Raw genomic sequence first — 26556 nt, forward strand, 5'->3', positions numbered from 1 at the left:
TAAATGTTTAAAAAAATTTTTTAATTTATTTAGGTTGGTTAAGGGAAAAGGAAGAAATAAGAAAATGGATTGATTTTCTGAAAGAAATCGAGGAAACCCTGTGTGTGTGTGTGTGTGTGTGTGTGTGTGTGTGTCTACAAATGCATGTGATATGAATGTTGCTATGTGAGTGTGTGTGATTTTCTGTATGTGTGCTGGTGTATGTGTGTGTGTGATTTTCTGTGAGGGTTAGTGTGTGTCTGTGATTTTCTGTGTGTGTATGTATGCTAGTGTATGTTTATGTGATTTTCTGTGTGTGTGTTGGTTTGTGTGTGAGTGTGTGATTTTCTGTGTGTGTAAGTATATGTGATTTTTTTGTGTATATTGGTATGTGTGGATGAGCGTGTGTGACTTTCTGTGTTTGTGTGTGTGTCTGTGTGTATCTAGATGTGTGTATGTTGGTGTATGTGTCTGTGTTGGTATATGTGTGTGTGTGTGTGTGATTTTCTGTGTGTTGGTGTCTGTGAGTGTGTGTCTGTGTGTGTCTGTGAGTGTGTGTCTGTGTTTGTGTGTGTGTATGTTTGTGTGTGTGTATGTGTTGTTTCTGACCTCATTAATCAATTGATGGGTTGATGCTTGGGAGGACAGAGCCTACGGCTGATTTGCTCCGTCATGCATGCAGTCTATGCTGAGATGTCCTGACTCACTATTAGCCCAGAAACAACAAAGCAAACCTCTGAACCATGAGACAAGATGAAGCTTTCATTCCAGCTAGGGAAGCTGCCCACCCAGTGTACCAAGGAAGATTGTCACCAACGGAGCACCAAATGTCATAGCCACCCATAGCCACTGCATCTAAAGCAAGACATTATGTCCTCTTACCGTTTGTCTTCAAAGGGTTTAACATTCTCTCTCCCATGATGGTGTGAGTTCAATCGTTTTTAAACAACATTTTTGAAATTCTGTTTTTCTTCCTTTCTCTCTTATCCCAACATCCTCCCTTGGGATCTGTCCTGTTTTGACAGTTGTTCCTGGCTCTTCTGACAGAAAATCAGTCTGGCTCCCTTCTCCAAACCCTCAAACTTCCTCAATTAACACAACAGAACCTTAAATCCTCACAGGAGGGCAGGTGTAGGGGAAGCTGTGCTTACTTCGCATTAACACCTCCTGAGGTGACTGATTCTATCACATCTATATTCAAGCAAGTTCTTAATGAAGATGTAAATTTATAATCCAGAGTGTATAAAAGCACAGAACATCTTTAAAATAGACTTTAAAGCAAGAGAGACTAGATTTTTATCCTTTTTTCAGACAACTAAAAATCCTGGAGACTAACACAGGACTGACAATTCTGTCCCCCTTGTCCCCTCCCTCCCAAAAAACAAGGATTTTTATTTTAAAACCTGTTGTCTCCATTCCTTTGAAAATAATATTTGAACGAGGATAAAAGACAGGAGCAGGGATGTCGCTCAACGGTGAAAACCAATAATCTCACGAGGAAATAAAATGTTTTAGGGAGAATAACGGGACACACAAGACTCACTCAACTCTGTGCCTTTGCTCCCTTCCCACCACACAGTAAGACATGAGCTTCCTCAAGGACCAGCACGGCTCTGAGGACTGCCCTGGGAGAGAACACACTGAGAGCAGAAAAGGAATACAGAGAAACTGCAGGTTAGGAGCCGTCACACCATGACCCAGCAGGGCCATGGTCTTCATGCAAAGCGAAGGTGTCCAAAGGCCGCTTGGAGCAGTGAAGAGACGGTCTCACGGCTCGCCTGCCAATACAGACGCCCTGTTTTTGTCCTGTGTGCCTTGGGACTCCACCTGATTACTCTGAGGCACGTGGGAGCGCTAGGCAGGCTGATGGCCTGCAAAACAGGAGGGCTGGAGAGAGGCTTAGCACTTAAGAGCACTGACAGCTCTTCCAGAGGTCCTGAGTTCGATTCCCAGAAACCACATGGTGGTCCACAACCATCTGTAATGGGATCCGATGCCCTCTTCTGGTGTGTATGAAGACAGCTACAGGATATTCATGTAAATAAAGTAAATAAATCTTTAAAAAAAAAAATACTACAGGGAGGTGGTGGCGCACGCCTATAATCCCAGCACTTGGGAGGCAGAGGCAGGTGGATTTCTGAGTTCGAGGCCAGTCTGGTCTACAGAGTGAGTTCTAGGACAGCCAGGGCTACACAGAAAAACCCTGTCTCAAAAAACCAAAAAAAAAAAAAAAAAAAAAAAAAAAACTAACAGCATCTTATTAGTGAGAGAGCTACCAGCTAACCTTTATTATGTATTTTTTCTACTTCCTGTTAAAAATGTCTGTGTTCTTTATTTCTGGGGTTTTCTACTTTTAAATTTTATCTTTGTATATATTCTTTGCACATGGTGGTAGTATACTACGTTAAAAGATTTCACATTTATAGCATGAAGCAAATCTCCCCCGCCTCCCCCAACTCCCATCTCAGTAAGCAAGACTTAGAGCTGTATCTCTGGCTTCTAGATTTCTAGCTTTTGCAAATGCTAGCTTCTGGCCGCTGGCTCCGGGGATTTGGCTGGGAATGGTGGACCTGTGTGCTTACTGGAGTCGCCGGGCATTCAGACACCAGCGGCTGCCACTGTCGGACCGCGTTCTGGTTCTGGTTTTGGTTCTGTTTCCACACGAGGGGGGCCTTGCCTTCATCAGGACGAGGAACAACAGGCATCTGGATGCTTTTGGAAAGCGGAACAGAAGGAAGCCCTAAGCTGAAAAGCACCACGTCTGCGCACATCCCAGCCGCTCTTAGAGCAGCCTCCTTAGGAAGGAGCTCAGCCAACCCGCCTCTTAGCCCGGTCTACAAAGTCTGAAGAACTCAGGACTGACTTCTAGGTAAAGTTTAAAGGTCACAAAGAATGGGCATGCGCACCAGAGGGTTACGACGTACCACAGTAGAACTCGGAGCGAGCGGCTTCAAAGTCCCGCGTACTGATGGACACCAGCTTGTTTCACTCAAGAGAGCATCGTGCAGCTGAAGGTCAGCTTTGATTGTTGTCAAAAGGGCAGGAAGGCACCAACTGACGCAAGCAGGACTTCCTGTTTCCCCCAGGGCTGGTGAAGGCAAAGGAGACCTATCTGCTCACCTTTGAGGTCTGCCTCTTGTTGCTAGCCAAAGTGCACTAGAAAATGCAAGCCACACAGCAGTATGTGCCTCCCTCTCTCTCTCTCTCTCTCTCTCTCTCTCTCTCTCTCTCTCTCTCTCTCTGTGTGTGTGTGTGTGTGTGTGTGTGTGTGTGTGTGTGTAATTCATTGGGTGTACAGAGAACTTACTGCACACACCTAGATGGGTCGGTTCAGCTAGGCACTCCCTGGAACTGCCTTCCGAAGCCTGTCCAATAATCTACCAGCGAACACCGGAGCTGTGGAGAATTTCCCAAACATCATGCTGTTTAAACCGTCTTGCTGTGGTGTTTAGGGAATGTCTGGCTGGTTTTGCTTCCCAGGTGCTATAGAGCTGCCTAGCCGAGCTAAAAGCACACCACGCTGGGCACAGAGAGCAGCTGGTGGCTGGCCAGAGTGCTGCCGGTCTGGGCGGAGGATTTTGTAGTTCCAGCAGTTGGCAGAGGAGCGATCGCAGGCCTTGGTGCAGCCAGTGACTTTCCACCCTCGGAAAAGGAATGTGTTTGTCTCCACATTAGGGCACAACGATTTTCTCCAGGGGTGTCAGGAATCTAGAACTTCCTCATCCGTGTTGCTAAGCCCTTTGGGAGGTGTGCTGCCTAGTTTTATGTCCACTTGACACAAGCTATAATCATCTCAGAGGAGGGAACCCCAGTTGAGAAAATGCCTCCATAGAATCTGGCAGTAGACAAACACGTCTGTAGGGCATTTTCTTAGTTAGTGATTGATGGGAGGGGGCCCAGCTCATTGTGGGTGATGACATCTCGGGGCTGCTGGTCCTGAGCTTAATAAAAAGCAGGCTGAGTGAGCTGTGAAGGGCGAGTCAGTAAGCAGCGCCCCTCTGTGGACTCTCGGCATCAGCTCTTGCCTCTGGTTTCCGGTCTGGTTTGAGTTCCTTCCTTGGCTTCTCTCAGTAGACTCTGGTTCTGATATGTAAGCCAAATGAACCCTTTCCTCCACAAGTTGCGTTCCGTCATAGTGTTTCATTGTAACAATACACAGTAACCAGGACACCAAGAAAAGCTGTCCACTCAAGGCAGCTCAAGAAATCATATGTGGGGCTAGAGAGATGGCTCAGTGGTTAAGAGCATCGACTGCTCTTCCAGCGGTCCTAAGTTCAAATCTCAGCAACCACAGGATGACTTACAACCATCTGTAATGAGATCTGATGCCCTCTTCTGGTGTGTCTGAAGACAGCTATAGTGTAGTTATATATAACAAATAAATAAATCTTTTTAAAAAAAAAAAAAAAGAAAGGCATGTGAGTGTATGTGTGTGTGAGAGAGAGAGTGGGGGGGGAAGGAAGAAAGAGGGGAAAGGGGAGGGGGAGGGAAAGGAAGAGAATTCTTAACACTTCAGAAAATAAATGCATTGATAAATTCCTGAGCCTTCCTTTCTATGCAAGCAACAAGCCAAGCTAATAATCCCTACCCACCAAGAACATTTGGGAGGATCAGACAAAACACATTCAAAATGCTGTTTGCATAACAGACCTTCCCACAACCTCTGAGAGGAGAATGACTGACACTGTTTTAAACAAGTATCACAGGACACACAAGCACAGACCTGAGGCAAGAAACTCAAGCTAGAAGTCAGCCTGGGAAATATATTAACATTTTGTCTTTAAAATAAATACATACATACATGCGTACATAGTTAGACAGTTCTACCTACAAAGGAACTATTAGTGCAGGTGACTTTCTCTTCTGCAGGCAGCCCCAGCCTCACACAAAGGAAACGTGTTTGACAGGCAGATATGCTACTATCCTTTCAAAATTAATATTCCAGTCACCGGCTTTCATTGGGGCAATGCCTTCTTAATAAGTAAGATTTGCATCATCAATTGCACAGCACAGAACGAGTGATTGTTCTTCAGGAAGACCGCCATGTCTACAGAAAGTCAAGGGCAGCACACTCACTATGAGACTATGACAAGCATGGGCCAGACATAGGTCACACTCTTCAGGAATATTTGTGAGGAACTGACCAACATGAACAGAAGATTTCAAAAAAAAATCACTTTCTAATTTTTTATTAGGAAAATCATAAAATTACGAAGTTTCTGTAAGGCAAAGGACACCATCGAAAGGACAAAACGGCAACCAACAAATTGGGAAAAGATCTTCACCAACCCTACATCTGACAGAGGGCTAATATCCAATATATACAAAGAACTCAAGAAGTTAGACTCCAGAAAACCAAATAACCCTACTAAAAATGGGGTCCAGAGCTAAACAAAGAATTTTTACCTGAAGAACTTCGGAGGGCTGAGAAGTACCTTAAGAAATGTTCAACATCATTAGTCATTAGGGAAATGCAAATCAAAACAACTCTGAGATTTCACCTCAAACTAGTCAGAATGGCTAAGATTAAAAACTCAAGAGACAGCAGGTGTTGGCAAGGATGTGGAGAAAGAGGAACACTCCCCCACTGCTGGTGGGATTGCAAGCTGGTACAACCACTCTGGAAATCAGTCTGGCGGTTCCTCAGAAAACTGGGTATGACACTTCCGGAGGACCCCGCTATACCACTCCTGGGCATATACCCAGAGGATTCCCCAGCATGTAATAAGGATACATGTTTCACTATGTTCATAGCAGCCCTATTTATAATAGCCAGAAGCTGAAAAGAACCCAGCTGTCCCTCAACTGAGGAATGGATACAAAAAATGTGGTATATATATACTCAGTGGAGTACTATTCAGCCATTAGAAACAATGAATTCATGAAATTCTTAGACAAATGGATGGAGCTGGAGAACATCAAGTGAGGTAACCCAGTCTCAAAAGAACACTCATGGTATGCACTCACTGATAAGCAGATATTAGCCTAGAAGCTTGGAATACCCAAGACACAATCCACATATCAAATGATGTCCAAGAAGAAGGAAGGAGTGGCCCCTGGTCCTGGAAAGGCTCAGTACAGCAGTGTCAGGGAATACATTCCCAGGACAGGGAAGTGGGAAGGGGTGGATGGGGGAACAGGGGTAGGGAAGAGGGCTTATGGGACTTTTGGGGAGGGGGAATCCAGGAAAGGGGAAATCATTTGAAATGTAAATAAAGAATATATCGAATAAAAAAATACAAATAAAAATAAAAAACCAATCTCAGGGGGAAAAAAAAGAAAAAAAAAAAGAAAATCATAGTATCCAGTTTCCAAATCTCATTCAAAACTTCTTGGCTTCGTGACTGTAGCTGATCCTACTCCCACCTAATTCAGAGCTGAACTGAAAACGCACTTGTATGAGGGGAGGGCGTACAGACTCTGTCTTGATTTAAGCCGAGTTTATGTGTGTAAGACAAATGTGTTGCAATTACAGGCTGAGCCACCATGGACGTGAAGAGAGCAAGTTTTAATTAGGATAATTATTTGACAACTTAATGAACACTTAGGAAAATGTTGATGAGTTTAGGTCTCTGTTCTGAACTGCAAGGTGCACCAGAAAATTCAAACCTGGAAGTCAAGAGATGAAGTTAATTTAAACCACTGCAAGATAAACAAAAATACATATATGCATATCACATATACATAAACAGAAGTATATGAAGGCCCCTAGCTCATTAACTAACCTGTTGATTTTCCTCTACTGTGAACATTATTTTGTTCTTTATCCATGATAAAAAGCGTCAGCAAAGCCAATGTGTCCGAAACAGGCACCTGATTGTTTTGTAAATAGTTTTACCAGAAAGAGTCCACATTCATTTGCTTGCGTATCATGGCTTTCATATGGCACCTGCTATGCTGGGTGGTGGAGAGAAACAGTGGCATCGAGAAATCTGAAGGTATTCACTATCTAACCCTTCACAAAATGCCCCCAGGCCCAACACTATTGGCATTTCCCCACCACATGGACTCAAGCTAACCCCAATCGCTTGAGTGAAGTGAAGATGTTTTAAAAAACGTGTGACCGACCATCTGGTGACATGGCTCTGGGGTAGAAAGCTTGTGCAAATCTGACCTTCTCAGCTTGATCCTTTGAACTGACATAAAGATGGAAAGAGAAAATCAAATCTGTGAAGCTGTCCTCTGCCCTCCACAGACCAGCTGTGGCATGCGAATGTCTAGACACATGTAAACACGATGACAGAAACTAAAATGAATAGCGCCAAGTACACACACAAAAAAAAAATGCATGTGAAGATCTACCTTTTATACAGAGTAGTGACACAGACAACAATGCATTCATTCACCATTAGCTATACACCATTTGGGAAAACCTACTAAATAAAAGTAACTTATACAACTGAATATCTATTTCCACGCGGATAAGCGTTACACTAAGAGTAAAGGTTTCATCTGTCTTTATTAGTAATTATTAGGTGGGTCGTCATTTTCCGTTATCAGAGAGACTTGGAAGAGACATCCCATTCTTATTTCTCTCTGTTTTTCTACAGATTAAATGCAGTAGGAAATGGAAGTGGCGTGTTTAATTCAGCTCAGCGCTTTCTACCAGAGATGAAATAGTGTCGATTACACTCACTGCAGTTGTTCTAAAGCAAACTAAAACATAAAATATACCCAGTTTAATTAAAGCATAAAACGAAACGAGGCGTCCGTAGCGAAGGGGGGAACACAGCGGCACTGGCTTGGAGACCCTATTCCTGAATCTCGATTTACTGCAATCGAAACTGTGCGAGTTTTAAACAGTCATTAATGAGAATTTGGTTAAAATAGAGCAACAAAGCGAGGGGACAAACAATTTAAAGAAGTGACATTTTTCTTTTTTACACTTAGCCCTCTTCTAGAGACAGGGCTATTAAAATGCTTAAATCCATTTTTAATCAAAGTTCAGCGGTATAATATTTAATTGAAAGCAACAGCAGATGTTATCTATCAAAACATCTCTCGTAATGGGTAAATCAAGCTCTGAGGAGTTATTGAACGGGATAATGCTGGTCTGCGAATGCGCCTGCAATTTCTATGGACACTAACACACATGCGCGCGGAGAGCAGAGGGCGGGGCGTCTGCGACTGCCTGATTGCTTCTCTGGCGTCTCCTAGTGCAGTCCAAACGAAGGTACTTATTTTGAATTCTGAACAGTCTTGACCTAACCTTGACCTTGGTGTGGAAATTATCAGAAAGCTAAGCCGGGGGCAGGTGTGGGGTCATCCCAGCAGATGGCATCAGGGGCATCAGGGGCAGAGGCATACGGTTTCTGTAAGTTTGAAGCCAGCCTGAATATAGTGAGCAGTCAGAGCTACATAGTAAAACCCGGTTTTGGCTACTTTCCTATTGCTGTGATAAAACCCCATGACCAACGCAACTTACAGAAGAAGGAGTTTGTTTGGGCTTACGATCCAGAGGGGTAAAGTCCATGAAAGAGAACAGAGAGGTAGCAGACATAGCAGATGTGTGGCTACCGCAGGAGCTGGGAGTTTGCATCTTGAACCACAAGCACAGAGCAGAAAGCTAACTTGAAATGGCATGAGTCTTTACTAACTCAAAAACGTGTCTCTAATGACATACTTCCTCCAACAAGGCCACACCTCCTAAGTCCCCTAAAACAGAGCGGCCAATCAGGGATCAAGTATCTAAAACAAGGCGTGTGTGTGTGTGTGTGTGTGTGTGTGTGTGTGTGTGTGTGTGTGTGTGTTGGGGGTGAGGGGAGAGGTAACCAGTATATACTGGATGGATTAAAAAGAAAAATCAGCGGGGTGGTGGTGGCGGCGGCGCACACCTTTAGTCCCAGCATTTGGGAGGTAAGGCAGGCGGATTTCTGAGTTCAAGGCCAGCCTGGTCTACAGAGTGAGTTCCAGGACAGCCAGGGCTACACAGAGAAACCCTGTCTCAACAACAACAACAAAAAAAAAAAAAAAAAAAAAAAAAAACTAAAAAGAAAAATTGTTCACTCATCCACTGCAGACGAAGCAAGGCTGAGTCAGGTTTTTTTAGATTATTCTTGATGTTATTGTCTTTTTGAGGAATACTAATTCCTGGCTTTCAGTCTCATGGTTTCTGGTTTTCATTACTTGTTTTCTTTAACTGAGCCAGTTTAACTGTGGCAAGATGCTGTCTTCCGCACTTCCCAGCATGAAGGTTAAATTAGTGCACTTAGAGCTAAGGTACTGATGGAGGTACTAGATGAGGGTTAGACAAGCGTCTCTGAGCTAGAAGCTGCCTGCTAGGTCCTGAGGGCTGAGCACAGGGGCTCCTGGGGCCGGGGCCGATCCCTCCACTCGTTGGGAGAGGTTCCTTTCCTACCCTCGGATCCTGGGTAAACATTAAATCAACTCTTAAAAATCACTTAAAATAAACTCTAAAGGAGAACACAGCACAGCCAGATTCCAGAGAAGGCCAGTCAGAGTTCATTTTCACTCCCACCTAAAAGGCCCCCAGGGAAAGAAAAGGGATTTAACAAAGGCCTCTCACAGAGGCCTCGCCACACTGGTAGATAAATGGAAAGGCTTTAAGATGGGATTTGGAGGGAAGGAAGAAAGGCAGACAGGAAAGATGGAAGTAAGTGGGTCACAGTCGGTCTGTCTGTCTGAGTTATTCAGGGAGAAACACACAGCCTGGTAGGTGGGAGGTACACATGCATTCGAAAGGCACCACAGGAGACAAGGGCAAGCCATCCTGTCAGCCAAAGCCAGGCACGCAGCAAGAGGAGCTGGCCTTCCTAACTGAAGATGTCTACTGTGTGGGAGTGGCTGGCATCCAGGATTCCAGGCCTGGCAGGCGTTCAGAAGCAAGACGATTCCCAGAATTGAACCCAATAGAAAGTGCCAGACACCAAGAGTGAAGGAAAGAAGAAATCAGCCTCTGGGGAATTCCCAACATTTAAAAAAAAAAAAAAAAAAAAAAAGCTCATGGGAGCTCTGGAGGAGCTGGGGCTCCTAGAACCTAGAAAGGGCACCACTGGTGCAGCGCAGCTGGAAGCAAGGACTGAAAAGCTTCTCATTAAAACAACTAGAGCAAGCCTCTCATCCTTAGAAAACAGCAAGATTTATACGGGTGTTGCCAGAATAAAAAATGCAGAGCTGCCGGGCAGTGGTGGCTGGTGGCGCACGCCTTTAATCCCAGCACTTGGGAGGCAGAGGCAGGCAGATTTCTGAGTTTGAGGCCAGCCTGGTCTACAGAGTGAGTTCCAGGACAGGAACTCACCCAGGGCTACACAGAGAAACCCTGTCTCAAAATAAATAAATAAATAAATAAAATTTTAAAAAATGCAGAGTCAATTTTTGTTTTTTAAATAATTCTAGTGCAGAATAAAGAACACAAACTAGACTTGCCAATTGGGGCATTCGTGCACAGGCCAAAGTGCAGTCTGCTAAAGAACATGAAAAGACTTAGATTTTATTAGGACAGAGAGAGCCATGTGTTATTTTGAAAGGATCTCTGTATTGGGTGGCCAAAGCTAGAAAGCTCTGATTGCCTGGTGGCAGCAGTTACACGAAGAACAAAGTCACGGCCATCATCAGTGGCAATGTAAAGTCACAGCCAGCTGTTGCATTGGCTTGAGCTGATACTCTCTGAAACAGACCACTGTGATCTAAGTGACCACTTGGCTCCATTTTAACAGACCGTGTCATGAAAGACTCCATTGTGTGTGTGTGTGTGTGTGTGTGTGTGTGTGAGAGAGAGAGAGAGAGAGAGAGAGAGAGAGAGAGAGAGAGAGAGAGAGAGAGTTTTCATAGTAGAAACTTTCCAGTGTCCAGGAATGCTTAAGAAGCCAAGAATAAGAATCTCAACTGGTTCAAGGCAGTTATAGCTGGAAATGGGTTAGTTTCATTTGGTTTGATTTGAATTGTTGTTTGGTTGGTTTTAAGATAGGGTCTCACTCCATAGCACAATCTAGTCATTATGTAGCTCGTATTTGTTTCAAACTTGTAATCCTCTGCCTCAGCTTCACCAGTGTTAAGAACACAAGCATCAGCCACTGCACTCAACTGGAGATAGCATATACTCAGTTGTCAATGTGCCACTTCTGGCTAACACTATGGGTGTAGAATGACCCAAAATCTGTGACCAAAAGGATTTCAAAGGCTGGTGAGATGGCCTCTGAGAGACACACGATTCTGGAAAACGTCTGTAGCTATCCCTCATCCCATTGACTAAAGAGATAAAATATCCTTTCTCCTAGAAGGCATCATTGCCCCTCAACAGCCCTTCTTAACTCTCTGCTGATGGCCTTCCTGGACACCTCCACAGGGTCTGAATCTCACTGGAAAGGCCTCCACTGATCTCTGTAAATGAATTACTTATCCTGGCTTGCCCATATAAAAGACTCAAAAGCCTGATTTTTTTTTACAAGCTATAAGCCTAGATTGGTCAAGTTCTTTGTTTGTTCCTGGTCTGTCTCCTCTGACGCCAACCTCTTCCTCCCTCTGTCTTTTTTTCTTCTCCTGTGGTCTCTCCTAAGACCCCTCACTAGATCCTCAAGTCCTGTCTTTCTCTCTACTGCCCAGTCACTGGCCTTTTATTAACCAATAGCTTTAAGTTGGGAAGCAAGGTTTATACAACAATGGCCGATATACGTGAGAATGCACTCATCTGGTTGGCAGATCTTAGGGTTCAGAATTTAGCATTCATATATATATATATATATATATATATATATATATATATATATGATTCACTTTGCCTGTAACAACTTCTGATATATACATGTATAGATATATAGATATAGATATATAGATATAGATATAGATTAGATATAGATATATAGATATAGATATAGATTAGATATAGATATATAGATATAGATATAGATTAGATATAGATATATAGATATAGATGTAGATTAGATATATAGAAATAGATTAGATATAGATAGATATAGATATAGATTAGATATATAGAAATAGATATAAATATAGATTTAGATATAGATATAAATATAGATATATAGTCATAGGCATAGGTATAGGTATAGTTTGGATAGATATAGATATAGGTATAGATATAGATATAGGTATAGGTATAGGTATAGGTATAGGTATAGGTATAGGTATAGGTATAGGTATAGGTATAGATAGATAGATCAGACAAACCCCCCAGCAGATCTCACCAGCAATACACTCACCTGAAACTGGAGCCAGAAGAGCCATAGAAATTTCACTAAGGTCTACAGAGTCAGTCACTGGCATCTTCCGATCACTTTGCCAAGGATGAGAAAGCCATGGAGCAACCTGTCTGCCCCTGAAGACCTTGACATTCACGCCAGTAACCAACTTTATTGATGCTTTGTGTGGGCTTTCGAACCCATAACATAAGGACAGACATGTTACCTTTAAACCTTGGGGAGAGCCTAAAAGTGGCACCTCTCAGTAAGGCAATACAAACATGGCCTCATAGTTTCCAACGTTCCCACGCATGTAGCCATCAGCACTTCTCTATCAAAGCAAGTGTGGTAAGCCAGGACCACAGAGGGTAGTGTCTTGGCACTAAGAGATTTCGATCTGAAGCTTGGCAGTGCAAAATGTGTCAGCACCAAAATGAAGTGATTTGTATCAAGCTCTAGCAAAAGTGAGTGAAAGAGAAAGCCAGGAAGTTGTGAAGAAGGGGCGCTCTCCTACAAAAGACTAACAAACAGAACCACCGCTAAAGGCTCTGCTGGAATCACAACTGGGCAGGAGCCAGGGCGAACAGGCGAAATCCCCCTGCACAGACATCTGCTCAAGCTAACTGTTTCGCCTTGGACCGATGCTACCCTGTTATTAATCCTGGTGACCAAGGGTGAGTGTTTTGAAATCTCTCCTGCAATCCTCTCCTCTTCACTTCGCCTGTAACAACTTCCGATTGCCTCAACCCCCTCGACTGGCTCAGAGCTGACATGTGCTCCCATTGTGGTACCCAGCCATTGCCAAGCAAATATCACTTCTTTTTAGTGTGTGTGTGTGTGTGTGTGTGTGTGTGTGTGTGTGTGTGTCACTGTCACTGTCTCTGCCTATCTCTCTGTCTCTGTCTTTCAGTGTATGTCTGTCTGTCTCTTCTCTCTCTCTCTCTCTCTCACACACACACACACACACACACACACTCTCTCTCCCTCCCTCCCTCTCTCCCTCCCTCCCACTCCCCTCTCTCCCCAGGAGCTAGTGAGTCAGTCAGGTGCAGATGAAACTTTAACACCAACAACAAGATCTTACTCTCCCAGCTGATTGTCTGCTTCCCTGGCTCCTGTTGGATGCTCTGTGAGACCCACCCTCACCAGCCCTCCAAGGCACCTCAGAGACACCTTCCTAGACCGGCTTCTCTCAGCTGTGGATGTGACTAACCTGCTAACAAATTATATTCACCCAGGTTTGGTGGCCTCCTAGGCTGCTTGTAGTGATGAGGCTTTGTTGTCTGTCTGTTTGTTTGTTTGTCTAGTTGCCAAGGTGAAGTGTAGAATAGGGTATCTGAGAGACAACGAACACAGAGTGCTGCCCAGTTTCCCACTAAATGAATGTAGCCCTTCCTCACTACAAAGTAAGGATGAAGCCTCATTATGGAACAACCCAAAGACAATTTCTTCAACTTGTCACAAAAAGACATTCTCTCCCTGTTCATTCGATAGGGTGGCATACATGTAAAACCCTATGCTAATTCAAAAGTTAAAACGTAAGATAATGAATGTCAAGGCAGGAAAGGAAGCTCTTAGAGACTTAACAGGCCTGTGTGATAGAGGTAAGGGAGGGTTAGAGTTGAAAAAAATCTAAAATTTTTGCATATCTTATGCACATTTGCAAGTTAGATGTTCTATAGTGACCTTCAGCAATGCTTTTGTCATAAGTGGATCGGAGTACAAAAAGACCACCGCAAGTGTCCTCCATGATGGTATTCTTTAGATATTTTTGGCCCCTGACACCTGAAGATCAGGGCTCATAAAATGCTACATACTCAGCTTTAAGTGAACCAGACTCCCCCAGGTTCTCTGATATTGCATTCTATGAGCTATTAATCCCCTTTCAGTTATATCACTCCAGAGTGATTTCCCTACATAGCTATGCCTCTTTTAAAGATAGGAGACAGACGCTGATAATAATCATCTGTCCTTTGCCACAGGAGAAAAATTTACCAGTGAGACTTTTCTATCGGGAACAGAGGAACGTACGTGGAGTCTATATCTCACAGATGTTTCTAAAACAATATGATATTGTCACTGGGGAGGGCCCAGCTTCCCACTCCAAACAGACAGACGTCAAGTAAACTGTGCAGAAGCTGTGCCTGCTCTCTCCCCCCAACACAGTCCAATTCATCAACAGCTTCCTCCTTACCTCAGTCGAACATGAGAGAAATGTCAGGGCCTCTGCTGACGCCTCTCACTCGGCCGCTTTTCAAGGCCTGCAGATTCTGCTTTTAAACTCTCTCATCTGCCACGCCCCTCTCTGTAATCTCCATCCAGGCCTGGTCCCAGCATAATTATGGAGAGTGAAGCCTTACTGTCACACCGTGTGAAGGAATGGACACACATGATCATCTTTGCCTTCTATTCCGTGACCATAACTCGCTCCAAGTTTTCAGGGAGTCCTGGCAACCGCGGGTTCCCAGATACCCTTGTCTTTTGTCCGCAAACATTTGAATCTTTTAATTAAGCACCGTTTCTGTACTAGAAACAAGGTTGGCTCTGAAGCTCCCTGCAGGGTTAATGCCCAACCCAGAAGGTGCGACTGTACTTTGAACTCTGCTCTGCATGCTAAGCCATTTACCCTCATACAGGCTGGGCCTACCTCCCACGAGGAGGGGCAAGTTTTTGCTTGAACAATGGTACCACCTGCTTCCTATGTCTTTACATCACACACACACACACACACACACACATACATAATGTGGTTACTGTCCTCTAATTCCCAAAATGGCACCATGTAGACAGGGTAGAAACCCCATTCCTTCTTGAAGCTATTCCTGTTAGAAACCTTCCCCCCTTTTACTTACATGGTGACCTCCGTACCCTCCAGACCTGGTCCTGCCTCTCCCCTGCATCTCTCAATAGCTCACCATCAACTATACTATAGTTTCTGCAAGGTCCAGTCAGAAGTCCAACACATTGTACGCAAGGACCTTGGGCTACCAGCATCTGCCCTGTTTCCAGCCCCATGGCTTTTCATTTTTCTGCCAACACACTTCAGCTAGACTGGGCTTCCCCTGGTTGCTGGAGTGTGTCAACGTGATTTGCACTGGCTTGGCCCCCGCTCACGCACTCCTGTCTGAACTAGAATGATCATATATACTGAGCACACCCGGATAATCTCCCTCCTACCGTTGATGACACTGATGCTGTTGAGAAAGAAAAACGAAGAGATGATGATGATGATGAAAGATACTGCACTAATACAAAAGAGTGTCAATTAGCACTTTTCCTTACCGAATAATTACCCTAGGATGCACAATTCAAAAGGTGCTATGCACCGCTATATGCTAAAGAAAGCCCACCCAAAAACCGGATTCTTCCGAAATGCAAAATGTCACTATCATGGTGAGCCCAACCCTGTGCTCTGCCCTCCCGGTTCCTGCAAGGCAGGTTGGGGTGAGTGAGATCCCAGTGGCAAATGCAGAGGAATTCCTCCTCCCCTGCCAGCCTGCTTTTCCCATTCTTGCAAGACCCAAAACAAACGAACAAACAAGAAGAGAGGAGCTGTGAGAGTCATGATTATCATAAGAAAAGAAGACCAGCATCCCACTCTCAAGTTAGGCTCTGCCCGAGAACAGAAACCTGCCATGTGCAGGCTCAGTATAGAGGATGTAGCAGAGGCAGGCACAGTGCCAGGTACTTTCCACAGAAGCCAGGAAGAGCATTGGGCTAAAAATGTTGGAGATATAGTTCATTCTTATTGTCTGAGCCAGGCATAGGGGCACATGGCTATGCTACTTCTACAAGGATCGTGAGTTCAAGACCACCCTGGGCTATATAGAGAGCTCCAGGCAATGGTCTCAAAATGCTTTCTGCATTTCAATTACCCACAATCAACCAAGCCAAAAATACCAAACAGAAAATTCCAGAAGTAAACAATGCATACGTTTTAAGTAAGTTCGCTGCAATATGTTGTTATAATTGCTCCATCTTAACTATCATTGTTCCTAATCTCTTACTATGACTGGTTTACAAATTAAATTTTGTCAGAAGTTTGCATATTTAGGGAATAAAAAACCACAGTACATACAGTCTGATACCATCTAAGCTTCCACACACCCTCTTGGGAGGTCTCCCCTAGAAATACCTTTTCTGGAGAGAAGGCAGACAGCAGCAAGATAGAGCTGTAATTTGCAAAGTGGTCTTGCTTAGCAGTGGAGATGATGCTTGGTATTTCTGGGTGACTTGATGACCTTGCCTAAGGAGAATGATCTGTGAGATTGTTTATGCCCCGCAGGACAACAGTGTGGCTCAGCTGCAAGCATCAGCTGGGCCTCTAATAACACTGAGGCCTGGCTGCTGCTGTCAGGTCGACTTGTAAAAACACTGTGGACTAGCTGTGAGATTGGCTCAGTTCCTGGACACCAGCTGCGTTTGTCCTTTCCCATGGGCTAGTGGACTGTGCTATGAAGAGATACCACAAGGCCCTTCAAGGAATCAACATCTGGGCCCTACAAGAGAGCTAATCTTTGGAGACCTGCCTCATACCAATGATCCACGAGTACTCCGTGTGACTGTAAAATCGGCAGCAATAATGAAAGGACTGTTATAAATAGCCAGAATCATAGAGACAGGAGCTTCCTCCTCTTTCTCAGTCCTTCTCCGTCCTAGCCTTGAGAGCACACACCAAAATGAGAGGAGGGAGGAAAGAGAAATGGACAAGGAAGAATAGACTCTCATCCCTGGCTCCCCCCAAAGTCACCAGACCAGATGGTTAAGGCCTGGGTGTGCTGAATGCCTAGAACTACTATAACTAAGCACCGGAACGCATGGCTTACGTCAGAGATGTATTCTGTCAAAGGGATGGGATAAGGCCATGGTGCAGGAAGTGTGTTTCTCTGGCGCCTCTCTTCTTGGTCTTCAGATGGCTGATGTCTCGGTGAACCTTCACTGGCCTTTCTCTGTGCGAATGACACCCCAGGGTCCCCTCCTTTTTCCTTCAGTAATTTCTAGTGAGGCATAATGGACCCCATCCTAAAGGCCTCAGGATCTTCGAAACCTCTATCTCCAAATGCAGTCATATTTGATGAGTTGAGGATTAGGGCTTCCCCAGATGAGTTTGAGGAGGTGAGGGAGATCCAACCCCACAATAGGTCGATTTTCCGATTTTCTATTTTTTCTTGAGTTGGTGTCGAAGCTGTGCATGTACGAAGGGGCTGTAGACAAGTGAGTAGAGAGAGGACGTGTGGAAGTCAGAGGGCGGCCTAGAGCAGCGCCTTCTCATATGGATCTCCTCACTTGTCTCGGAGACTCCAGAACTGTGGGAAAATTAATTCTTACTGTTTGTGCCATCCAGTATGTGGTACTTTGCAATAGCAACCCTAGCAGACTATACCAGCCTATCATACGTTTAATAAAAAATAGAAGGGCAGTGTCACACACCTTTTTTTTATTAAAAAGGGAAGTAAAAACACTTTATGATAAAATTAAAGATTTACATAAAAATATTTCAGATAAAATAGAAGAGATACATAGAAAAACACGTTAAAATTGACAATTTTCATGGAAAATTAGAGTAAAGTGGTAGACATGTAAAACATTGCCAAATTAATTGAAATGTGAAATAGAAACATTTTATGATAGAATTGAAGAGTTACATGGAAAATATTTCTGATAAAATTGTAGAAAATATAGAAAAACATGTTAGAATTGAAGATTATCATGGAAATTTTTATATAGATATGATAATGATAGGCATAAAAGTATTCCTAAATTGATTGAAAGTGGAATTATAAACATTTTCTGATAAACTTGAAGATTTACATGGAAAATATTTCTGATAAAATTGGAGAGATATATAGAAAAACATGTTAAAATTAAAGATTATCATGGAAATTATACAGATAAAATAATAGGCATAAAGATAATTCTAAGTTGATTGAAGGTGGAATTATAAACTTGTTCAGATAAAGTTGAAGATTTACATGGAAAATATTTCTGGTAAAATTCAAGAAATATATAGAAAAACATGTTAAAATTAACTATCTCATGAAATTTAATCTCAACATTTGAGAGGCAGAGGCAGGCCGATCCCTATGAGTCTGAAGCCAGCCTGATTTACAGAGCAAGTTCCAGGACAGCCAAAGCTACACAGAGAAACCTGTCTTAGAAAAGAAAGAAGGAAAAAAAAGTAAGGGAGGGAGGGAGGAAGGAAGAAAATGAAAGAAAAGAATTAGTAATTTAAAAACTACTCAAGAAGAAAAGCTTTGGGGCTGGAGAGATGGCTCAGTAATTAAGAGCACTGACTGCTCTTCCAGAGGTCCTGAGTTCAATTCCCAGCAACCACATGACGGCTCACAACCATCTGTAATGGGCTCTGAGGCCCTCTTGTGGTGTCTGAAGACAGCTACAGTATAAAGATGAGCTACATATACATTAATAAGTAAAACTTGCATATACATTAAAATAAGTAAATAAATCATTTAAGAAAGAAGAAAAACTTCCCTCAAGAAGGCTACCAACAGTTTATTATTAATTATTCAGAGATCAGTTCCCCACCCCCAAAAAGAAGATGTGTAAACACTTTCTAACTCATTGTATGGTACCACTATCACCATAACAGCAAAACCAAAGTCATAAGACAAAGCCAGCATCTCTTATGGATAATATACAAGGATTAAAAGCAATATATATTAAAGAGTGAATTCCAGAACCACACAAAATGGGTTTCATACGGTGATGAAGTGGGATTTAGGAATGCAAGTATGGTTTCAACATTCGAAAATAAAACAGTAAATCAATGAAACATATCATGTTGATAGAACAGGATGCATTTTTAGTTACTATCTGCATTTTTAGTTACTATCTGCATTTTTAGTTACTATCTGCATTTTTAGTTACTATCTCATAGCCATGGAAAGGCATTTGACAAAACCCCACACCACACTCCATAAGAACGTTCATCTGACTGGAGGTGAACCGGCTTTTCTCAACCTGACAAGGCCACCTGTGAGAGCCCTGCAGCTGACTTCATCCCCAGCGGACAGAGGGAGGCGCTCCCTCGGAGGTGGAGACCGGGTGTGGATGCCCATTCACCCCACATCTACTCAACACAGATGACAGACACCATATGAAACAGAAAGAAGCACACGTGTCTCTACTGCGTGTGACACGGGGGCCACACCCCGGCCCTCATTTCACTAAAACTGAAGCCAAGCAGGTGACACCATCTCACTTGGAAGGAAAGTGTTAAATTCCTCTTCAGGTGCTCACCCACTTCCAGCCAGACAAACTTCTCATGGTCTGTGGTGCTGGGTTTTGTCAAATGCCTTTTCCACAGCTACTGAGATAGTAACTAAAACTGCATCTTTTCTCTTTTCTCTTTTCTCTTTCCCTTTTGGTGTCTTTCAGCTTGATTGACACTACCACAGACTAGGTGCCCCTTCACAAAGGGAACTCTGGTTGCTGGTTTCGCTGGCTAAGCAGTAAGGGTCAGAGAAAGGAGTTTATTGCTATGCATGCCTGAGTTCTCACTGGCAGCTCTGATACAGGACTTACATACTGGGGAACAACCCCACCCCTGTGACTGCAATCCCAGCCTCCTGACACACACACATGCACACACACACACACATACATGCACACACATACATACACACACACACACTCACACAGACACACATGGACACACACACACACATGCACACACATACACACACATGCATACACATACATATACACACACACACACTCACACAGACACACATGGACACACACACATACACACACGTACACATATACATACACACACACACACACATGCACACACATACATACACACACACACGGACACACACACACACTCACACAGACACACATGGACACACACACACACTCACACGGACACAGAAGACTGGCCACCAATATAAGCATCTTAATTGCCATCTTCCCTTCCTTCCTGTTCACTTCCTGTCTGTTACACCCCTAAAAGGTATGCCTCTATGTGACCTTCCGAGTAAACAACTTGCCCTGCTGTCCTTGTGTCAGGGGCAACTTTGACTCCTGGGGAACTTGGAGCTATGAGAAATAGTCATAATAGATTGTTAAATCAACTTGAGATCTCTAGAAAGGTTAATAAACCTGAAGCTGAACAGGAAACAGCCTGCATCTATGTTTGGTCTGATTAAGACCAAATTTACTAATAAACTTCTCTTGTGGGACAAAAGCACATATGTAAAAAAAAAAAATCCTTTGAAAATGTCCATTGGTTGTTAAACTGTCAGCATTTGGACTCTTTAAAAAAAACATGCCACTCTTCTAGAGTATTCTAAAGAGAAGCCAAAAATCAGTAGCCCCCTTTCTTTTCTAGGTGGGAAAAGAGTTCTCAACTCACTGATTCTGTAAGTATTTAATGTTTTTAAAGTATGCAGTAGTCAGGGTCAGACTCGTAGGAGCAACCACAAACCTTGCTGATGGTGTTGTGGGTATCTCTTCTTTCTTCCCATAGCAACCCTACAAATTCTGGGATTTGTGCAAAACAAAAAAAGTGCCTTGGTCCTAGGCAGGACCTCCATCCCTGGAGCCATCCCCACAACGTCACTTCTGTACCATGTGGTGCTACCTGGTATGTGGCCAGTGGGTGGCGCCACCTGATATGCGGTCAGTGGGTGCACTGGCTTTGGTCCCGTGTAGTCTCCACACCTTCTGTGCTCATGGAGAGAGAGGGGTGCAGCTCAACCCTCCGATGGGCTCCACAACCTGGCACTCTGCCAGCCTTCCTTCCTCTACAGCTGTTTGCAGACCAGCCAGGGACAGCCAGGGCTCTTGTGACAGTTGTTCATAGGAACACGGTAGTTTCAGTTTTTGAAGTGGAAAGATATGTTTGTGTGGCAGATGTTTGTTATTTAATTGGTTAATATTGTGTTCATTAACTCTTAAAATGAACGAATGTTTTGTTCTTTTAATATAGTCCCTAAGACCAATGCTACTGTGGACTCCAGTGGGCTCTGTCTCAGGGGCATGCTGTCTCAAACTCTACCTCCTGGGACCGGAGACCCTGATCCCTGGTAGCTGCTATCTGTGTGAGCACTGAACTGCTAAATATCCTAAAGAAACAGGACACAAGGCCATTGTCCTCCAAGGTCCTCCAAGGTCCTTGAAAAGGTCTTCTTTTCTCTGTGTGTTTTAAATAATAACACAGGCCAGTGATTTGTGAATCAGCCTGATAACCAGAATTCAAGCCCTAGGACCTATATAGTAGAGAAAATCAGCTGCCCCAAGTTGTTCTCCACACATTTGGCAAGTGAACCCACAAACAAACATACTCCAAACACAAAATAAAAATGCTTAAAAAAAAAAAAAGTAAGGAACTGGAAAAACGGGTTAGCAGTTAAGAGAGCACCAGCCTCACATCCAGGACCTAAGTTCAATTCCCAGAACCCTCAAGGCTTCTAACAACTGTCTATTAACTCCACTAACAGGGTATCAGATCCTCTGCCCCCCAACCCACAGAAGCACCAGGCTCACACATGATGTACACATACATGCAGCCAAAACATCCATACACATAAAATAAAAACAAATAAATCTAGAACCATAACTTCTTAAAAGAATTTTAAACTGTCCTTAAAAGAGTAATCACAAAGCACTCAGGTTTCCCAGGTCTACGAGAATTTAATGAAGTAAACACTGTATTCTCATAAAGTCCTAGTTGTTAAAAGGGTTTTTAAAAAAATCGCTGGATCTGAAAAGCGAGGAGAGGAGGCGGGAGGTGCGTTCCCTCCGGTGCTGGAGAGTGAGGACAGGGGCAGGGGACTGAGCAGGAGCTGGCTAGCTTGCATGCTGGGCTTGGGACCGGCTCGCCAGGGCAGCGAAGATGTCGGTGATTAGCGGAGGCCGGACCGCGGGCGGGCGGAGCGGGGCGGGCAGCGGGCTGACTCTCCGCCCCGGGGAGGGCCCCCGCGGAACGCCGGGCGGAGCAGCGGCTTTAAGGGTTGGCCTCGGGGACCCGGGCTGCTCACTCGCGCGCTCGCGTCCAGCCATCCCCCGTCATGGAGCGGCCGCCGCGCGCCCTGCTGCTGGGTGCAGCCGGACTGCTGCTCCTGGTCCTGCCCCTCTCCTCTTCCTCCTCTTCGGATGCCTGCGGCCCGTGCGTGCCGGCCTCCTGCCCCGCGCTGCCCCCGCTCGGCTGCCCGCTGGGTGAGACCCGCGACGCGTGCGGCTGCTGCCCGGTGTGCGCTCGCGGCGAGGGTGAGCCGTGCGGGGGCGGCCCGGCCGGCAGGGGGCACTGCGCGCCGGGCATGGAGTGCGTGAAGAGCCGCAAGAGGCGGAAGGGTAAAGCCGGGGCAGCAGCCGGCGGGCCCGCGAGCCTCGCCGTGTGCGTGTGCAAGAGCCGCTACCCGGTGTGCGGCAGCGACGGCATCACCTACCCCAGCGGCTGCCAGCTGCGCGCCGCCAGCCTGCGCGCCGAGAGCCGCGGGGAGAAGGCCATCACCCAGGTCAGCAAGGGCACCTGCGAGCAAGGTGGGCACCAGCGCCTCCCCGCCCACTCCCCCTCCTCCCCCGCCGCCCCGCCGCAGAGCATCCCTAGAGACCCGCGGGAGGGAGGAGTCGATGGCTGCCCGGTATCCCGAGCCAGGAGAACCGCCTCCGCGATTCTCTTGGGATGGTTTTATTTGGAGTTGCCTGTGTGCGCCAAGAAAGTGAGAAATCGCAGCAACGGGTGTAAATATAGAAAAGATTTTCCGAGACTCGGAGGCACAATTTACCCAACTAGCCTGCAGGGCAAGTCTCAAAAGCCTCTACACTCTTGGAAACCTTTTCTCGTCATTCTTTCCTTTTCTTTCCTTTGGGTGTGTACAGAGAGATGGCTACACAGGGTTAGCAGAGAAATACAAAGGAAAGACTTTCAGAAAGTCGATTAAATGACTAGATATTTTTTTTAAATTGAAGTTCTTATTAATATTTCAAGTACTGGAGTTTCCAATTATCAAACGGTAACCTAGCTAGAGCATTATACTTGGAGGTAAAAAAAGAAACACAAACGCTTTGATGTGAACCCTCTGACCATGTTGTTTTTTTCTTCTCGGGCCTTAGTTATGTTTTTCATGATTTGTTCTCAGGATGCAAGGTTCCGTAGGAATGGCTTTGACATTGTGTTTGTCTCTAGTATCCCATACTAATCCAAACTTGCACAGATGAAGTTGGAAAAAATAAAGTCTGAGGTTGGGAAGACAAAAGAAATCAGAAACTTTAACTCTAGTGCCTGAAATAACATTTTCCGTGAGTAGCCGTTTGGAGGGAAAGTTAGAGCCCTGCGCTGGCAGCTGCTGCCCCTGGCCTCGGCCAAGGTGGGAGGGGAGGGGAGGAAAGTCAGCTGTTGCTTCTTGAACACAGTTCAGACCTTCTCCAGATTTTCCAAGGAACAGTTCTTTCTTTACAGCTTTTCCCAGAAATCCATATGCAAATAGGCTGTGTGCCATCCGCTTCACAGTTCGCCACTGAAAGCTTTGCCTGGTGTACCTCACAGTTACCCACTTCTGGCATTATCACCTCACGTTTATAAAATCACAGACCGAATACCCCGGTTTCCAACAGAAACAGTCATTTTTCCCTTTGGCTCTTGCACAACAGTCACATCATAAAGGGAAATGCACATTATGAATTCATTCCAAATATTAAGAGTTTCTTATAAACTTCTTTCCCAGAGTCTCAGAGTCAGGCATCTCTGCCCTGTCAGCAGATTAGCCTGATGACTTTCCAGGTGGTGTTTCCTCATCTGTGGCGAGTTTATTTTGTTAATTTTTATTATTTTATATGTTTGTATTATTTTATATTTTATTATATAGTTATATGTGTCATGATATATATTATATATTCTTTATATAATATATACATATTTATAAAACAGTATAACTTATATTATTTTATAATTAATAAAATAATGTATTAATTATACAAAATGGTAAGTTTCGTTATGACGTTTCATAAATGTATTATAGTTAGCCTCATCATTATCCTCTCCTCCCCTCCCCCACTCTTCTTCCTCCTCCCAAGTCGTGCCCCTCTATTTTCCTGTCTTGTTTTATCAATTTCTCTCTTGCTACTTCCTTCTCTCAACACTCACACAGTATGAAGAAGTAAGAAGGTCAGTCTGCCCCATTGCCAGGGTCGCCCAGCTCTTCCGTCCCTCTCCAGGCTGCAAACCATCTTAAGGGCGCAACCCGGCTTCATCTTTATGCTCAGGAAGATGGTGAGAAATAGCATCTAAACCTGGAATCCTTGACATAAACCCGGCTGTCTTCTCCCCGCCCTACCCTGACAAACATGGGGGCTGGCTTCTAAGGCTCTGGTAGGAGGATGCCAGAAAGCTCAGGAGAGGACAGGGAACCTTCCGCAGAGGAGAGTGGGCGATCGCATACTTATTTGGGGTCCTAGGTATAGTTTGACCTCGACGAAAGCTTAAATGGCCAAAGTACCGCTTACTTATGCACCATTTAGCACTGGGTCTTTGCAGAGAATAAAAATGTATTTCCTCCCCTCTTCTAGCCATTTCTTTGCCCCCAAAAGAAACTTTCATTGTGTTTGCACTGAGGGAGAGAAGGTGTATTTTTGCAGAACTCAGCCCCGGTGAAATAGGCATTCTACATTCTGTTCCTCTGTTTCCATTAAGCATAATATTTATTGAGCAGCTAGCCAGCTTCAGCTGTGTATAGCTGGGGAATGCAAGGAGCGAATCTGGTCTTGGCGATGAAGGAGGTACGCACTGGTTACAAATTGCCGAGCACTTTCCCTAGATCCCTGGAGCACCTCCTGGTGTTGCTCTTCACTGAGATTACCATTTAATGCCAGAGAGAGAGAGAGAGAGAGAGAGAGCTTGTCCTGCTTGGTTCTGTATTTCTGCAGTTGAAGGCGAAGCCATCTGCTTGAAAATCTGTTAGAAAGATAATGAGCTAATAATCTCAAGTCTTGGAGCCGTCACTGTGAACTGAGTGCCAGAAGAATTCACTGGGGTCCTTGGCTAACTGGAAGGGGAGACTGACAATTCAGCTTAATAAAAAAAAAAATCAGGACAGAGATGGTGAGGCAGTCATGGTGTTCTGCGTGCCTTTGGAAATGCTGTGCCTTCTGCCTAGAGTGCTCCCTGCCTACACCCTGCAGACAGACAGACAGATACACACACAGGGACATGTACACAAGAATACACACAGACAGGCACATACCCTCCATTGGAATTTTTGTCTTTTTCTCTGTGAGACCTGACTTTGCCCCTGCTCCATTATGATGTTATTTATTCTCCTAGTACTGTTCAACATGAAGAAATTCTTACTGGATCCATGCTGTGTTTTCGTTCAAAGGTTCCGTGGCTAACAATGAGCTGCAGACCTGACTCCCTGGATATGAATATTAACTGTACCATGACCCACCAGCTCTGTTCTCTCATGACCTCTCTGTCATAAGGTTCCTCGCCTGTCGAATGGGGTCACAGTTATATCACGGGGTTTTATGATGATTAAATGCCCAGAGAAGTAACTGTAGAAACCCCTGGATGGAGATTGGCATCCTTGCTCAACCAGAAAGTTGGCTCTATGTGAGAAGGGAATCTTTGTTGCCCAAAGAGCCCAGATCTCCCCGGGCCCAGATCAGTACTTGAATGGACTCCTGAATGAAAAAATCCTCCATCCCTCTTCTAGTCTCAGGGTAAGCAACTTTGAATAAATAGACACCATTTCTTAAATTGCAGAGTTCAGTGGAAGCTTTAGACAGAAGCGAATGATACTTTTACATAGTTGTGTGTACTCTGAAAAATGTACAACAGGGAGAGACGGGTTCGAGGCTAGGGGTGAGTGAGGCGGGTAGTGAGTGTGGTGGGTGAGGCAGCGCCAGAGTGGAGCCATCTGCCTGCACGGAGAATAAGGTGTGCCGCACAGACCATCCCGCCATCTCCTTAAATGTCTGTCTTTCTCCTATAATAAAGGGCAGCCTCTGTCTTATAATGCCTTTCAAACACAATGTCTGACTAACAAGGCTTAGCAGTCAGACAGAGGAGACCCTTGGGGAAGTGCCTTCCTCTGGGAATGTGGACAGTAGGCTCCCTGCTGTGTGCTCTTATACACACACACACACACACACACACACACCTCACACACCTGCCTCCACTGTGTGCTTCTGCCTTCCTGAAGTCTAAGCAGGGAATTTATCTGACTCTGTTCTCATCCATCTTGAGCTCTGATGCCATGGTTTCCTTCCACCAAATCCTCAGACTCTCACATTCCATCGAGAGCTACAATCAGGTCCAGGAGCTGTGTTGTAAGGGGGAAAAAAAAGGAGAAGAAAGCTTCAATGAAGTTTATTTGGCAAACTTAAAACCCTTTCTCTAAGGAATTCATCTTAAACTTGTTTTAAGGTTGGTAACATGTCGTGTCATTGCTAC

At 44.6% G+C, this 26556-nt stretch overlaps 1 protein-coding gene across 1 annotated transcript in view; it reads left to right on the plus strand.

The window, feature by feature from the left end:
• Positions 1 to 22122: 22122 nt before the first annotated feature.
• The window catches only part of Igfbp7 (insulin like growth factor binding protein 7), a 55345-nt gene continuing 50911 nt past the window's right edge, over positions 22123 to 26556 (plus strand). Inside the window, exon 1 of the mRNA XM_052198418.1 lies at positions 22123 to 22646. Coding sequence (XP_052054378.1) covers positions 22175 to 22646 — 472 coding nt within the window. The 5' untranslated portion in view covers positions 22123 to 22174. The remainder of the gene's footprint in view (positions 22647 to 26556) is intronic.

The sequence above is a fragment of the Apodemus sylvaticus genome, chromosome 11, assembly GCF_947179515.1.
Source record: "Apodemus sylvaticus chromosome 11, mApoSyl1.1, whole genome shotgun sequence".
Lineage (NCBI taxonomy): Eukaryota > Metazoa > Chordata > Mammalia > Rodentia > Muridae > Apodemus > Apodemus sylvaticus.